At 35.2% G+C, this 15,911-nt stretch overlaps 1 protein-coding gene across 16 annotated transcripts in view; it reads left to right on the forward strand.

Annotated features, from left to right (window-relative positions):
- The window catches only part of RPS6KC1 (ribosomal protein S6 kinase C1), a 250,262-nt gene that overhangs the window by 71,335 nt on the left and 163,016 nt on the right, over nt 1-15,911 (forward strand). For 13 of the 16 annotated variants that reach the window (XR_008649737.2, XM_063613897.1, XM_055235081.2 and 10 more), the window contains one exon: nt 6,996-7,358. The exons of the other annotated variants lie outside the window; for them this stretch is intronic. Coding sequence is in view for 12 of the 13 variants with exons in the window: in XM_063613897.1 (XP_063469967.1) it covers nt 6,996-7,358 (363 nt within the window). In the remaining variant the exon portion in view is untranslated. The remainder of the gene's footprint in view (nt 1-6,995; nt 7,359-15,911) is intronic. 16 annotated transcript variants of the gene reach the window in all.

Here is a 15,911-nt window from a genome sequence, read left to right on the forward strand (position 1 = left end):
TCTATTTTCAAGACAAACTTAAAGTCTATTTACTACATAGTATAGTGTCAGGTGCAAAATATAGAAAGTATTAAATATTAATTTAAATATAAATTTATAGAAAGTGCAAGTAATTTAAAGTAAAATTAAGTGCAAATGTCCACTAGGTGGCACCATGAGAACTCTAAATCTTGTTACTGGTATTTTTTCTAGGCCCTGTGGTGTTATGTATGTTAGCATGTCTCTTGCATACTCAGCTTGAAGAGATTCTTTTTTCTGTTATGTGCTTATTTACCCAACTTATTTTTATTCCCTGCCCCCAATTGAATTTTCTTTGGTAGTGGAGCTTGACAAAAAAGAACAGCTCATTTTTTTTTCCCCAAGATAACCACAAATGAGAATGTACCAGTGTGTGTAAATGATACACATGACACTGATGATAAATACTGACTTTTACAAATTCTAGGGCTATTGAGGATAATATTGGATATTAGGAGTTTAGGGGTTGGGTGGGACAAATAACAGAAAATTCATGGTATGCCATGGGAATCATTAGAAATGATATACTTAAATGTCTTATTTTACAATTATAGCGTTTGAATTTCAGAGAAGTTTAGTTATGTGCCTAAGATACTCCAGGTATTTGATAGCACTCAAAGAACTGTATTTTGAAATGAAGAGATTTCATTTTATGGAGGCGAGTCGGGGAGAAGACGTATTTGGTATAGAAAACTCAGCATGAGCTACTTGCATGCTAGTAATGGGCTTGATATCCTGGAGGCTAGAGAAAGTTACGGAGAGTAGCACAGTTTAAAGTTCATTTGGCAAAAAATGAAGCCAAGTGATGGATCTTTATTATGATAAGATAGCAGTATTAGGGTTGTAATTAAGATTGCTGTGTTGTTTTCTGGCCTTATTTTGTTGTTTTACCAAATCTGTACAAGGTATTCTGATGCTCTTTTCGTACATTTTCAAGGATGAAGCATAGACATGACCCAGGAACGTTATAAAAATGTGAAACTTCAAAGGAAAGGTTCTTTTTTTGTAACAATAGCTATTACTAAATGATGAATAGGGAATCACATACAGGAATCTTAACTAGCATTAAGCTTTAGATTTAGGTATTCACTTAAAATCATATTTATAAGGGCTTGTTTCTTAATGGAAACTGATATGTATGTCTTCTACCTTAGGGTAACCTTTGTTCTGCTGGCTAGATAAGTTGCTTTGTGCATGGAGCATGAGTCATTGCTACTAGGAAAAATAGAAATTTCTTTTTGTTGACTATGGCAATATTTGAACCTCAGGGCTCAGTGAAAGCTATCAGCTAATAATAATGAGGCCATGTATTTTATATATAGTCACCCATGAGAGACCACCTGTTGTTCTAAAGGAAACCGATCTCTTTTTACAGATGGTCTTCAAATACAGATTTCTGATAGTTTATAGTATAAAGATTTATTCTATGGCAACTCAACCTGTTCCCCTGGGGCCTGTCTTTCAGAGATGGTGTCCTAGACAGATTTCACTATACTGCCCTACTCTGAGCAGTTCAAAGCACAGAGGTAAGGGTAGGTAGGTGAACTGGCATGCTAAATAAACGCCTATGTCTGTAGCTGCTTTTTAACAAGTCACCTGGGGCCCTCTAATAGCCCTGAGACTTGAATTTCTGTGATACGAACCTGGAGGCAGAACGCTTTCATAGAACCTTTGACTTTTTCCCCTTGTATCACTTCCAAAAAAAGCTTAGGTTTTTGCCTTGATGGTGTTGGTGAAGGATGCACCTTTTACTCTTGCGATGGCCCAGAGGGCCTCTTTAAGTATGGGGTTGACTTCAGGTTGGTTTAACTTTTGACAAATAGTCTCTATATTATATCAAATGTCAGTGGTTGCCCTGCCTTATCCACAATGTCCTTCCTACCTAGACCGAGAACCTGTCACTTGCTTGCTGCTCCCTGTATCTTTCTTGTTAACTTTCTTTCTGGGCTTTAGGGAGCTAGTTTGCGCTTCGTATGATATTTATATATAGTTTTGTATGAAATAAGTTGAATCGTAGTGTGATTTCTAGGAGTTGAACAAGCACTGTATTAGGCAGATGTGTTAAGTATATAATATAAATAAACTAGACTTTGAATATTTACATATAATATGTTTATAAATAAGATTCATTGCTGTGGTGGTGAAGGAGTTTTTAAATGTTATCTTCCTCGAGCTGGCCGGAGAATACGTCATTGAGAAGAAGGGAATTTAGAAACTGCTTAAATATGGAAGAGAAAGATATCAGTGAGTACTAGAAGATGATTGGTTGCATTGTGTGGTCGAGGAGATATGGTAGGGTTAGGCTTTTCAGGCATGGTAAGGTGCAACTTCAAGAGGATAATTAAAGGAATAAGGTGGGCAAGGAAGAGGTATCAGGGGTTTGCCTGCTTTAAACAGATCTGTCTTTGTACTCATGTCTAACTCCTTTTTTAAGTTTGGAATTCTTGGTGCTAGCTGCTGGTTGATCATAGAGGTTTATATTTCACAAATGATGCCTGTATAACTTTCTTTTACTCAAATGAATTCCCAGTATTGGCCCTTGATGCATCTCTTTTGATATCTTTCAGATACTAAGCTTAAGGGCTTACCATACACAAAGAATATTGTTAAATTCAATATTATAGAATTACCTATAATCTTACCATACACAAACAATCACTGTTAATAGTTAGTGTATGTTTCTAGCCTTTTTTCTGTGTGTGTTTGTTTTTAAAGTAGAATTATAGTATACGTGCTCATGTGTAGTTGGTTGTTTTTGCATAATATATCATAAGACACTTTAGCATTAAATATTCTTCTATAAAATGATTTTAATAGCTGTATAATATTTTATCATAAGGAGATATAATCTATTGTTAGGAATTTGTTATTGCCACATTTTTACTAATTTTTGTGATGGACAGATGGACATTCTTGTATGTAGATCTTTTTTGTACACCTCTGATAGGTTTTGGTGTAAATTGCTGAATTTCTGGGTGAAAGACAGAAGCAATTTTGCACTTTTGATATGCATTGGCAAATTGTCCTCTGAAAAGATTAAAGTAGATGTCTTTTTATTTCTTTTTGCTTCTTCTGGTTTGGCTATATAACTTTCTCTTTTTTATCTGCTGGGGTGTGTGTGTGTGTGTGTGTGTGTGTGTTTGCTTGCTTTTAAAGATGCTGAATTAAGAAATTACTTAGAATTTGAAAAGGAACACTTTGTATAGAATGTTTATTTACTTAATCTTACTATCTTTCTCTCTAGGTATTTTAATGGTCTTACTTTTTTGATCTAATCTCATTTAATCATGATTCTCATTGCTAATAAACTATGATTTGAAAAGTAAGAGGAAATATGACTATGGTACTAGTTTTTTGTGGTCAAAAGCCAAGAAACAGAGTATACGTAACTTTGCCCTCTTGCCCTTTGGTGTTATTGTTATTGTTAAAAGGAAAAATGGGGCAAAACATGAAACAGAACAATGTGATAGATGGTGTGAAGGTTATAGTGACAAGATACCAGAGAACAGACAAAAGAGATCTCTAATACAGCATTTCCTTTCTTTTCTGATTAGCTATATAAACCAGAACTTTTTTCAACCTTATCTATTTGTTTATCAGTTTCAATGGGCTAGGTTATATATTGGCATGATTTAAGGAAATAAGTTTACATTGAAATACATTAAATGTTTTAAAATGATTTAAGAACAATCTCATAAAATTTATATACATTTCTTAGGATAGTAGATAAATAACTTTGTAGATTGCTATGAAAGATTCTTATTATGAAGTACTGTTACTGTCTGTATGGCTGAAATGTCAGAGAACTGAAAAGATTTTCACTAGACTCAATGAATCTCATCTGAGATTGTCGGCTTAATGAAATCTGTTGCTTTTTGGGAATAGAATTTGTTCTTTTTGGGCATTCTAAGGACTTGAAAAAAAGTTGAAAATGAGGATATATATTGACAGGGTGCCAAAGCAGCATCTAAAGTTAATTAGAAATTTGAGCTTAGTGGCCAGTAACATGTTTTTACCCTGACTTACTTTATTTGATATGAAGTAGGCAATTTGAATTTAAAATAGGGGTTGGCAAAACTATGTTCTATGGGCTGAATCTGGCCTGCTACCTGTTTTTGAATGACCTGAAAACTAAGAATGGTTTTTGCATTTTTAAATAGTTAAAAAAATTAGAAGAATATGATTTTGCGATTTTGTGATGGGAAAATTGTAAGGAATTCACACTTCAATGTCTGTAAATAAAGTTTTACTGGAACACAGCCATGCTTATTCATTTATATATTGTCTATGGCTGCTTTTACACTACAACGGCAGTGTTGAGTGGTGACAGAGACTACATATGGCCTGCAAAGCCTAAAATATTTACTTTCTGGCCCTTTATAGAAAAAGCTTGCTGATCCCTGATCTAGAATTGTATAGTCTAATCCACTTTTAATTTTGATTTAGTATATAATCCTGAGGAAATCATTTTCTTTTTAATTTTTTTTTTCTGAGAAACTTGGCAGATAATGTTCAGTGGTGAATGCAGATCTCATAGTTATTTCCAAACTAGTTTTTATATAACTCTGTTGTCAATCTTATTTAATGATATAGATCACTGGCTCTCAAATGTAATCTTCAGATATCTGGGTGTTTCTGAGATATTTTCAGGGAGTTCATAAAGCAAAACTATTTTGATAATAATGCCAGGACATTCTTTGTCTTTTCACCATGTTGACATTTGCCCTGATGATGCAAAAGCCATGGTAGGTGAAACTGCTGTGCTTGGGCATGAATCAAGGCAGTGTCACCAAACTGTAACAGTACTCATTGCACATACTTATAAAACCAATACTAATTTTTCCTAAGTAGTAGAAACCATTACATTTTATTAAATCTTAACCCTTGTCACTTGTCTTTTTAATATGCTGTGTGAAAAAATGAGAATTATACATAAAGCACTCTGCATACTGAACTACCATGGTCGTCTTGAGGAAAAGCACTTAGACAGTTGTTTGAGCCACTAGCTGAACTAGCTGCTTTTTTCATGGGACACCATTTTGCTTGAAAGAACAATTGACAAACTGTCATTATTCAGACTTGTGTATTTGGCACTTTTTTTCTTAAAAGGGAGTGAAGTAAGCTGACACTTCAAGGAAAGCAACTGATATTATTTGTTGCCAATCATAAAATTGGAGTTTTCAATTCAAAATTAGGATTTTCAGATAACCTCTATCTGCCACTTTGGGTTTGACAGTTTCCCAATACTTAAAGAATTTTCTGATGAGATTGGCAGATAATGAAATGTTGACATATGATTTTTTGGGATAATGAAATGTGCTGTCAACATTTTGAAGATCTTTATGACTAAGGGAACCAGTATTTTCAGGATGACCTATGTGTGATGTTATAAATTCATGCACAGATAAAAGATCCATTCAGTGTGCAAGAGAGACCAATGGATTTGAATGTAGCAGAAACAGAAATTTCATTCACAGGATTTTATATTCCACATTACAACTAAGCTTTAAAAAACTGTCACTTGCTGAGTTTTAGTGTAGTATCAAAGAACAATATTCATAATTATTTGAAAAGGCTAATACTTGTTTCTTTTTCAGTTACATTATCTATGTGACATTTCCTTCATGTCTTTCATCCAAAACAACATATGACAACAGATTGTGAGCAGAATCAGATATGAGAGTCTAGCTATCTTCTGTTAATCCAGACATTAAGAAGATTTGCAAAAATGTAAAACAATGCCACTTCTTTCACTAACTTTTTTTGTTTTGGAAAATATAGTTATTTTTCATAAAAAATATGTTAACATGTAATGGGGCTTTAATGCTTTATTTTATACATTTCTAGACTTCTTTTGTAAATATCAATATTGGTACTTAATAAATATTCACAGATACAATTCACATGAACAAAAGCTTTTTAGAGTCCACAATCATTTTGAAGAATATAAAAGGCAGTCCTGGGAGCAGAAAGTCTGATATGTATTATGGATCATGCTCATTTACCATGAAGTCAGTTACATGAACTAGGAGAAGGAATTTTCACTGCTAAGTAATTCAGTAGCACGTATTACTTCTTTTTTGTCTGAAAACTAAGGTGGAAATATACCTTTCCAGAAGCTTGTAGAAGAGGCTGAGATGAAAATGTCTAAAAATTCAGTCTTTAAAAAATGCTAAATAGCATACATTTTCCAGATACAGATGGTTACCTAAAAGCACACTTCTGAGGACACATTGTATAGTTGTTATATAGTTATAGGTTGAGTATCCCTAATCTGAAAATCTGAAATCTGAAACACTTCTGTCCTGAGCATTTCAGATGAAGGATATTCAACCTGTTTATATAATTGTTATAAAAGTTATAATGATAGTCTATTATGCTTTATATGCATTAACTCTATTCCTCATTTAAAGACTTGCATAATAAGTAATACTATTAAGTAACCTGCTGTTGGTCACATAGTAAGTTTTAAGAGCTGGCGCTGGGCTTGGTGGCTCATGCTATATAAGCTACTCGGGAGGCTGAAGTGGGAGGATTGCTTGAGCCCAGGGGTTGGAGTGCAGCTGGACGACATAGCAAGATGCTGTCCTCAAAAAAAAAACAAAACTGAGATTCAAGTACTTTTTCCTTTATCAAAATGCTATTATTTATAGCAACTGTGTGTACAGGCAACAGTTTTCTGTAAATAGCTTACAGGATCTTGTGGTAAAGGCTCTTTTTGGCAACCAAACTAGATAAAGATTTGTCTTCAATTTTAGTTTGATGATTAAGGCAAGAAGTTGTCTTCCAGAGTTATAGAGAGACAGTAAAGTGAACAGACTAAGCCGAAACAAATTGCTAGACACTGACTTCCATCAGTAAATTACAGCCTTCCAAATTGACTTGGATAATATGAAAAATGAATAATTAGCATGATTTGTATTCATTTGGCTGATTCTCAATTTAATATCTGTTTACTATTGTGATCATATTTCTAGGCTTCTCCAGTGACAGTGATCTGGTATCTCTTACTGTTGATGTGGATTCTCTTGCTGAGTTAGATGATGGAATGGCTTCCAATCAAAATTCTCCCATTAGAACTTTTGGTCTCCATCTTTCTTCGGATTCTTCAGCACTAGGGGCTGTTGCTTCTGACAGTGAACAGAGCAAAACAGAAGAAGAACGGGAAAGTCGTAGCCTCTTTCCTGGCAGTTTAAAACCCAAGCTTGGCAAGAGAGATTATTTGGAGAAAGCAGGAGAATTAATAAAGTTGGCTTTAAAAAAGGAAGAAGAAGACGACTATGAAGCTGCTTCTGATTTTTATAGGAAAGGAGTTGATTTACTCCTAGAAGGTGTTCAAGGTATGGTTTTATGTATATTAATATGTTTTGGCATGCTCTTTTGTTGGTATATGGGAAAAAAAGTATGTACATACATCTTCTGTATAGTCTTATGGAAATAATACTGAAAATGAGAAATTACTGAAGCTTAAAAGACCTATATATGAATATATACTTTAAGTTCCATGAGATGTTAGACATTATCAGAGGTACTTAACCCTCTACTTTTAATCAATTAATCTGCAAAAACAGGATTAAAAGAAAGTCAGCATGTCTTGAAGTCTCTTGTGTGAATAATAATCTTTCTTTCCTGACTTGAAAAGGCAGTGTTTTACCGGCCTTCATCTCTCTCAGGAGTAATTCACAGAGATTCTTGATGACCTGAAGAGACAAAATGAAATGGATTTTTAAACTAAAAGCATAAAAGGTCCTTGGGTTTGCCTACTATTCTGTTCTTTGTAGTTGTAGTAAATTCTCATTTAATTAATGGATGTGATGTGGGACATGTAGAGCTGAATGTAACCGAATGGCTATATATAGTACTTACTTTTTTGAAGTATCAGCTATTGTTTTAACCCTTAAATTTTTCCTTTTAGAAGCAGAATGAAGCATTCTGCATTTAGTTACATGACTTTTTGGATGCAGTAATCAAAGATTGATATTGACATTCTTCCAGTGGTTTCATTTACAGAAGATCATCATTTTCATTGTTCTGTGGTCTTGGGTTTGTCAGTACCATTCAGATTACCAGTCTCCTGTATTACCAACACTTTTTACTACAGTACTTCTCACTATGCCTAGTATCCTGTAGTCCAGAAGCCTTTTGTTATTTCTGGAGTATAAACTTTCAGTTTTATAAAATGGTGTACCTACCTTTATATGGAGGGTCCTAACTGCTTCTTACCAGGATTTTGACCATTTCTCTTGTTTTTAGGTTTCACTCCCACTTCCTAATGCCACCAATTCCTGAATTTTTGGAGAGTTTTACCATGCCATGTAAATCAGGCATCTTTCTTGATTTCCTTTTAGTAACCTCTCATCCATCTACCTTTTTTTTTTAAATTATATTCCCATGGCAGCTTTTATATTCTAAAATTTTGTTGCTGTTACCTGCTCAGTTTCTTTGTCCTTGTGGGGTTTTGTCTTAAAGAAATTTTTGACTGCCATGTTAATAGAGTTTCTGGAGGGAGAATAGCTAAAGAAATGTGTTCAATTTGCCATCTTCAACTGGGAATTCAGATTTCACAATTGTTACTTAATTTCGGTGGGCCTAGGATCAAACAGCTGTTAATGTTTTGTGTGTATAGCAATAAGAGGAGCTGGAGTCTTGTTTCTTTTTTCATTAGTTATTGTCTTACTGAAGTTGCTGATATAACCATTTGGAACCTGTTAACACAGTTTCAAATAATTGATTCTAAATTCATTTCTCATTAATTTTGTCATCTTGATATGATTAATATTAGCTATCACTTTTAAGGTTTCTAATTGGTAATCAAATTTTGAAGTTACTTGTTTTCTTGCTTTGATGGAAAGATCATTTTCATCCTAATTTTATTTTTCAAATGGTTTTATAATGTTAGGTTTTTTTTTTTTTTTTTGGGTAGAGTTTCATTCTGTCACCCAGGCTGGAGGGCAGTGGTGTGATCTCAGCTCGCTGCAGCCTTTGCCTCCGGGGTTCAAGTGATTCTCCTGCCTCAGCCTCCCTAGTAGCTGGGACTACAGGTGTGTGCCACCATGCCCAACTAATTTTTGTATCTTTAGTAGAGACGGGGTTTCACCATGTTTGCCAGGCTGGTCTCGAACTACTGACCTCAGGTGATCTGCCTGCCTTGGCCTCCCACAGTGCTGGGATTACAGGCGTGAGCCACTGCACCAGGCCATCTGTTGGGTTTTTTGTTTGCTAGTGGAGCATTCTGGTCTTAAAGATTTATTCATTTTTATTCTTTGCCTTAACTCTCATTTTGGGCTGGGAGTTTAAAATGGGTATGAGTTATAAAAAAATCTGCTCTGACATTTTTTCCATTTCTTTTCAGATAATTATGTGCTAAAACATCACTGGTGTTTAATTGACACAAATAAAACACATCAGTGTGGTCAGTGTGACATTTTTTTAAGTTATTTGCATTTAATCTTAGAACATTTCATAATGTTACCACTTGATGGCACCAGAAAAATAAAAATCTGTGCTTCAAAATGAGAATTATAGATGCATGTCAGAAAATAACAAATAATGTGTCATTTGGTTAGTTACTTTGCTGATTATGGTGGTGAATTATTTCTCCACTAGAACTTGATACCAAACCTACTAAACTGCTATCTTAAGGAACATTACCATTTAAACATATATTTCCTATTTAATGCATGTTTGTCTTTTTGAAAGCACAATATCCATTCATGCTCTGGATTGGTTTCTGTTGTTAATATGCCACAATTCCAGAAGTTAATAACTGACTAAATTGATTTTAGTCTTTTATTGTTTATTCATAATGTGATCAATTTTTATTCAGACAAACTATGGGAACCACAATCATAGAATTCTAATTTTTAACCAGTATATAAAAGAACCTTTGTTTCAGTCCTCCTGGTTACACATTTGACCCTGTGTCAAATGTAAGATCAGGAGAGTGCTTCCAGTCCATGGATTCTGTACTAGCATACTAGTCACCACCTGACAGACATATGGACATTGTCCTTCAATTTCTGGGGAAACTGGGGGCTCTAGTTGTGAGCTTGATTTGACCTTTATTTTCAGAAGAGATGTTTCCTTGGGTAAAGTTTGTTCTAGGGTGACAAAACTATTAGTGAAATATCTCTATAGCCAGTAAAACATATGAATCATTTAAATTGAACTCTTCATAACATTTGTTCTTGTGACCTTTATTGGCATGGATTGGCATGCCTTATAATAAAATAAGTATTTCTGGATATCTGATAATACAGAGAAAATAATCTTTCAGAGCTAGGTAGTGCTTTATACAAAGATTCTTCTGGGTCGGCATATTTTGTTATTTTGTTACTAAACTATTCATCCTAAAGAAGTTTATCTGGGTTGTTAGTAGGTCTGATAAAGATGGCTTGATGTTTTTCTTATTTAACTGGTATTTGCACAGCTGAGACCACATGCAAAACACAATAGCAACAGCTCTCTTTGCCCATCCGGCAGAGAATAAGTATACCCTGATAGTGGTAACTTTGAATTCTCTTTGAACCTGACACTTCACTTACTCCCTTTTAGAAATGGCTCTTGGAATGAAAGTACTGTCTACTCTTCTACATTCTCAGGTCTTTATGGATTTAAGAGAGAAAATCCAAAAGTCAGAGTTGAAGGAATCAACTTGAATTTTTGAAAAGGATGTTGCAATATATATCACACCTTCCTGTCCATCTTGTTTATGTATTACTGAAAGTGGCTGATATGATTAATCTATGTGTGGGCTTATTGGAGTGGTTGTGGTAATATAGAGTGGTAAATGGATTACATAAACGTATTAATAAAATGTTTAAGTAATTTATTACATGCCTGTCACTGTACAAGGTATTTTTCTTACATTATTTTTAATCTTCAAAGGAACCCTATAAGTTGAACTATGATTGGCCATACTGGACTTTGTCTAAGGACACCAAAATTTAGAGGGTGCAAACATTTAATATAATGATTCTAAAAGCTTGGCACCTAGTTAGCAAGAATAATTATTTAAAACAGGAAGCTACCAGATGGCGAGCATTGTTAGTAACACCCATCTGTGGGCTACATTATGAATTACAGAGTTGATTTGAGAGCTGGTTTTGTGTAGTTTGTTCCAGGTGCCAAAAGTACTGGTTTGATGTCTTTGTAAGGTAGATATTGTGATCCCTTGTGATCCCTGTTTTATAGGTGGAGAAAACTAAGACTTACATAAATTAAGCAATTTGCTCAAGGACACAAGCCAGTAGAAGTTGAGCTAGGATTTTAATCTAGGTCTTTCTGAGCCTAAATCGTGTTTTCTTTGTATTGTGCTATGCTACCTCTCACGTGTTCCTCCTAATTAGATTAGCATTTTAAGATGGAGAAGTGGGAAATCCTCTCCATTGTCGAATATTTGAAAACTTCCTTATTTTGAGTATTTGTCATTTTTCCTTCTATCCATTTGTTTGTTTTCACTCAGCCATCTATTCATCTAGTTGATCGTTCAACAAGCATTTATTTCTTGTATGTACCAGGCCCTGTAATAGGGAATATAAAATGGTTATTTTCTAAAAATATAAGATAAAATTGAGCAATGGCCCTTCAAGATGAGACGTTTCTGTCAACTTAATAGCATGCTAATATGACCCATGATTTTGTAGTGTATATCTTGTTGAAAATATCTGGTAGATTTGCTGCCATAGTCATACCTGTTGCTTTTCACTTAACTTGATGTTGATGCCACACTTAAAAAATACCCTATTATTTCTCCCTGCCTTTCTCACTCTTTTTCTTTTCTTCCTCTCTCATTTTCTTCCTTCTCCTCTCCTTCCCTTTTACCTCCTTTCCTCTCCTCTTCTCTTGCATACATTAGAGTGAAATTTCATAATATATTTCTGGATATTGTTGATATCCAATTTTTCTCTGAAGATTTTGTTGATATTTTTGACCAGTGAGACTATTTTTAATGTTAGTACTCAGATAAGAGATGCAAACATTTTCATTCTGGTAAATGGTATAATAAGCAGTACCAAACCATTTTTTATAGTTTATTCTTGGGTAGATGTGTGCTAGGCTATCAGGGATGTCCAGACATATTTCAAACACCATGACCTTGTGTGGAGCTTGGACCATTGATTTATTCCGTGAATAAGAGTTACTCAAATATTTAGAAACCCAAAGGATAAAGTTTTTGGCTTCGGAAATAGATAGATAATATGAAAAAGGTAGTAAGTTTAGGGTTGATAAAGGGAAGCAAGTCATATGATTTTGGTATTTAGGGGATCTTAGAACCAATCCTCTGTGGATACTGAAGGGCAACTGTATAAGATTGTAATTCTGAGAATAGAGGTAGTTTTCCTTCTTCTTTTTCAATTTGGATGGCTTTTATTTCTGTTTCTCACCTAATGCTCTGGCCAGAACTTCCAGTACAATGTACAAGAACATTGGGAAAGCAGGCATTCTTATCTTGTTCCTGATATCTTAGGGGGAAAGATTGCAGTCTTACCATGGAATATGATGTTAGTTGTTGGTTTTCCATAGACACCCTTTATCATTTGAAGAAGTTCTATTCTATTCCTAGTTTTCTGTATGTTCTCTTGCAAGGGTGTTGGATTCTGACAAATGTTTTTTCTGCATCACTTGAAATAATTGTTTTTTTTTCTTCTTTGTTCTATTAATGTGGTATATTACATTGATTTTCTTATACTGAACCACTCTGGAATTCCTAGGATAAATCCCACTTGCCACAGGGATTTTTATCTTAAGTTTGAACCCAGTTGTGCCTTTTGGTATCTCTTGTGTATTTTGTTTATCATTGTAATAGAGTTGGAAAAGAGGGACTGCTTATTGAGGTATGAGCCTTCTACCCATCTCCATCTTGAAGTTGAGATCTTATTTTCCAATAGGGAGGAGTAGAAAACAAATACAGAATATTTCTTATTTTATTTTTTCCTTCAATTGTGACCTGTGACCTAAATGTCATGAAAATTTTCCACAGCCTTTTCTGTTTTAAAATAAAATTTGTACTTTTCACTATGATTTAATAAATTGCCTTAGTTGAGAATTTTTCACATCTTAACTGTTTTGAAACTGGCTGGAAGGAAGCATTTTAAAACAGTCTAATTAAGATTTTTAAAAACAGAGATTTGAAATGATTTAAATATGCCACTTAGTCTTCTGTCTTCCCTCCTCATCAGCATTTTTTTTTTTCCTTTCTTTAGTTGATCCAGGAAGTGTCTGCCAATAGGAGTAAGCAGTTACTAATGCAGTGAACTCAGAAGGAACTATTTCATAGGTTCAGAGAGAAGACTTTAGATTCTCTGTTCTCAATATTCACAAATGAAAAGAGAGTTGCTTTTTGAATTATCCTATACTCAGGTAATTCTCTTTCAGGTTTTGTATTAAGACTAGATTTTCAGCTCCAGGTAGCAAAATCCTAACCAACTCAAAGAGGCTCACATAGAAAACATTGTTTTAGTCCATCTGAAAAAGTGTTTTATTCTACATAAATGATTACATATAGCTCAATTCAGGTGTTCAAGAAATGCCAACAGGTCTCTGTCTTTTTATTTGCCTGTCTCTGTTCACACCCCTTACTTGCTATCCCCTTTCTCTTCTTTGATTTTATCTTCATGGCATGAAAGATAACCCCCGACTAGCTCCAGGTTTACAAAGACTTTGTCCTCAGGATCCTGGAGGAAGAGGGTATTTTTCCTCATAGCTCCAATAAAAGCCCCAGGGAGGATTGGCCTGGTATGCGTCACGTAGCTTTCACCTCTGTCTTTGTAACCTGATTAGGCATAGGTTATTTGGTCATCCCTGGGAAGGTGGACAGAGCTATCCCTGATGCACTGCATGAACTGAACAGCATAACCATGGAATGTGGAAGGAGTGGATCAAATGAAAAGGGATGTTGGGCAGAAACAAAAAAAACCACACTGAAATGTTATCTTCTGCTTATCTGTCATGGCCCAACAGTGCTGTTTATTATCCTTTCTCCCCTGGCCTTAAAAAACAAAAATGATTGTTTTGGTTGTTCACGTATGTTCTCTTACATGTTTCTTAGATGATAATTCTCTAGAGAACCAGCATGGTATCTACTTTTTTTAAACTTTTAAGGGAAGTATATTGTATATACAGAAAAGTAAATATCATAATCATATAGCTGAATGTATTTTCACATACGGGACACTCCATGTGACTGGCATCCAGATCAAGGAGCAGAATTTGGCCAGCACCCTAGAAACTTCCTCATCTCCCCTCTTCAAAGGAAATTATTATTCTGATCTTTAACAGTGTTGAGTGGAAGAGGTCTGCTTTTTCTTTTAAGAAATATTTTGGAGAAGGAATCTTGCTATGGTGCCTAGACTGTCTTGAACTGGCCTCAGGCAATCCTCCTGCCTCAGCCTCCCAAAAAGCCAGGACTTCATTCAGGGTGAGCCATGGCACCTGGCTCAGGTCTCCTTTTTTCTATTCCCATTCCTTACAAGTGTAGGGCTCCAGTTTTGAGAGCCTGCTTTCTGTTGTTTCCACCCTCTTCTCTGCAATTTCCATTATGGATGATGACAGGGAATGGGTTGGGGTCTTGTTTCTCCTTTATTTCTGTAGGATCCTGACCTTTCTTTCATTTTCTTCTTTCCCTTTGGCCTTTCACTGCCACACCTTGAAGAGGTATCACTCATTTTCTATATATCTGATTCTTCCCCAGTAGGAAGGCTTTACCAAGGCTCTCACTTTTTATTTTCTTCACTTTCGAGCCTATAAAGCTTGTTTTTTTTTATTTTTAAATTTTATTTATATTTTTATTTTTTTTTGAGATGGAGTTTCACTCTTGTTGCCCAGGCTGGAGTGCAATGGCGCGATCTTGGCTCACCACAACCTCCGCCTCCCAGGTTCAAGGGATTCTCCTGCCTCAGCCTCCCAAGTAGCTGAGATTACAGGCTTGCGCCACCACACCTGGCTAATTTTGTATTTTTAGTAGAAACGGGGTTTCTCCATGTTGGTCAGGCTGGTCTCGAACTCCTGACCTCAGGTGATCTGCCCACCTTGGCCTCCTAAAGTGCCAGGATTACAGGCATGAGCCACCACGCCTGGCCAAAGCCTGTTCTTTAACTATCAAATGCCAACCTGTGTTTGACATGTAGTTGGGCTTCCTTTTTCTGTTTTTGTTTGTTTGTTTGTTTGTTTGTTTTTTCCTGCGCTTTGGTTTAAGTCCAGTTTGCTCTCTCTCTCTCTCTCTCTCTCTATATATATATATATATATATATTTTTTTTTTTTTTTATTTTGTTTTTTTTCCCTTCTCCCCACTCCCACCAAGGAATCTCTTAAGCTTTTCTTCCTCTGGTCACCACATCCATTGGCTTGTAATGGGGGGCCCTGGGAGTGCTGTTGTAATTTGGTTTCTTTTTCTTTTTTCAGATAATCCAAAGGTCATGGTATCTTTGTTTCCTAGTGGTGCTGAAAATGTGAGTCATATGTGGATTTATTTGTGCTCTTGGTTTTTTGTTTGTTAAGGTTATGTGGAGACATTTGAAATTTGGTGGCCACCGTTGTCCTCTAGGCCCAAGAGTTCATGCAGGTTGACTTCAGAATGTTCAACAACTTTTGTATGCCTAAAATAAACTTTACTTTGTTGTGATATGCATTATCCTTTTTATAGATCATTGGATTTAATTGCTAATATTTATTCATTTATGTGCAGGCTTACCTTGTTTTGTTGTACTTTATGGCACTTTGCAGATTTTTTTTTTTTAAATCAAATGGAAGTTTTATGGCAACACTGTATTGAGCAAGTCTTTTGGGGCCATTTTCTTTTTTTTCTTCACAACTTTCATTTTAGGTTCAAAGGGTACATGTGCAGGTTCGTTACATGGGTAAATTGTGTGTCACAGGGATTGGTGTGTAGATA

Source organism: Symphalangus syndactylus, chromosome 19 (genome assembly GCF_028878055.3).
Source record: "Symphalangus syndactylus isolate Jambi chromosome 19, NHGRI_mSymSyn1-v2.1_pri, whole genome shotgun sequence".
NCBI classification, from domain to species: domain Eukaryota; kingdom Metazoa; phylum Chordata; class Mammalia; order Primates; family Hylobatidae; genus Symphalangus; species Symphalangus syndactylus.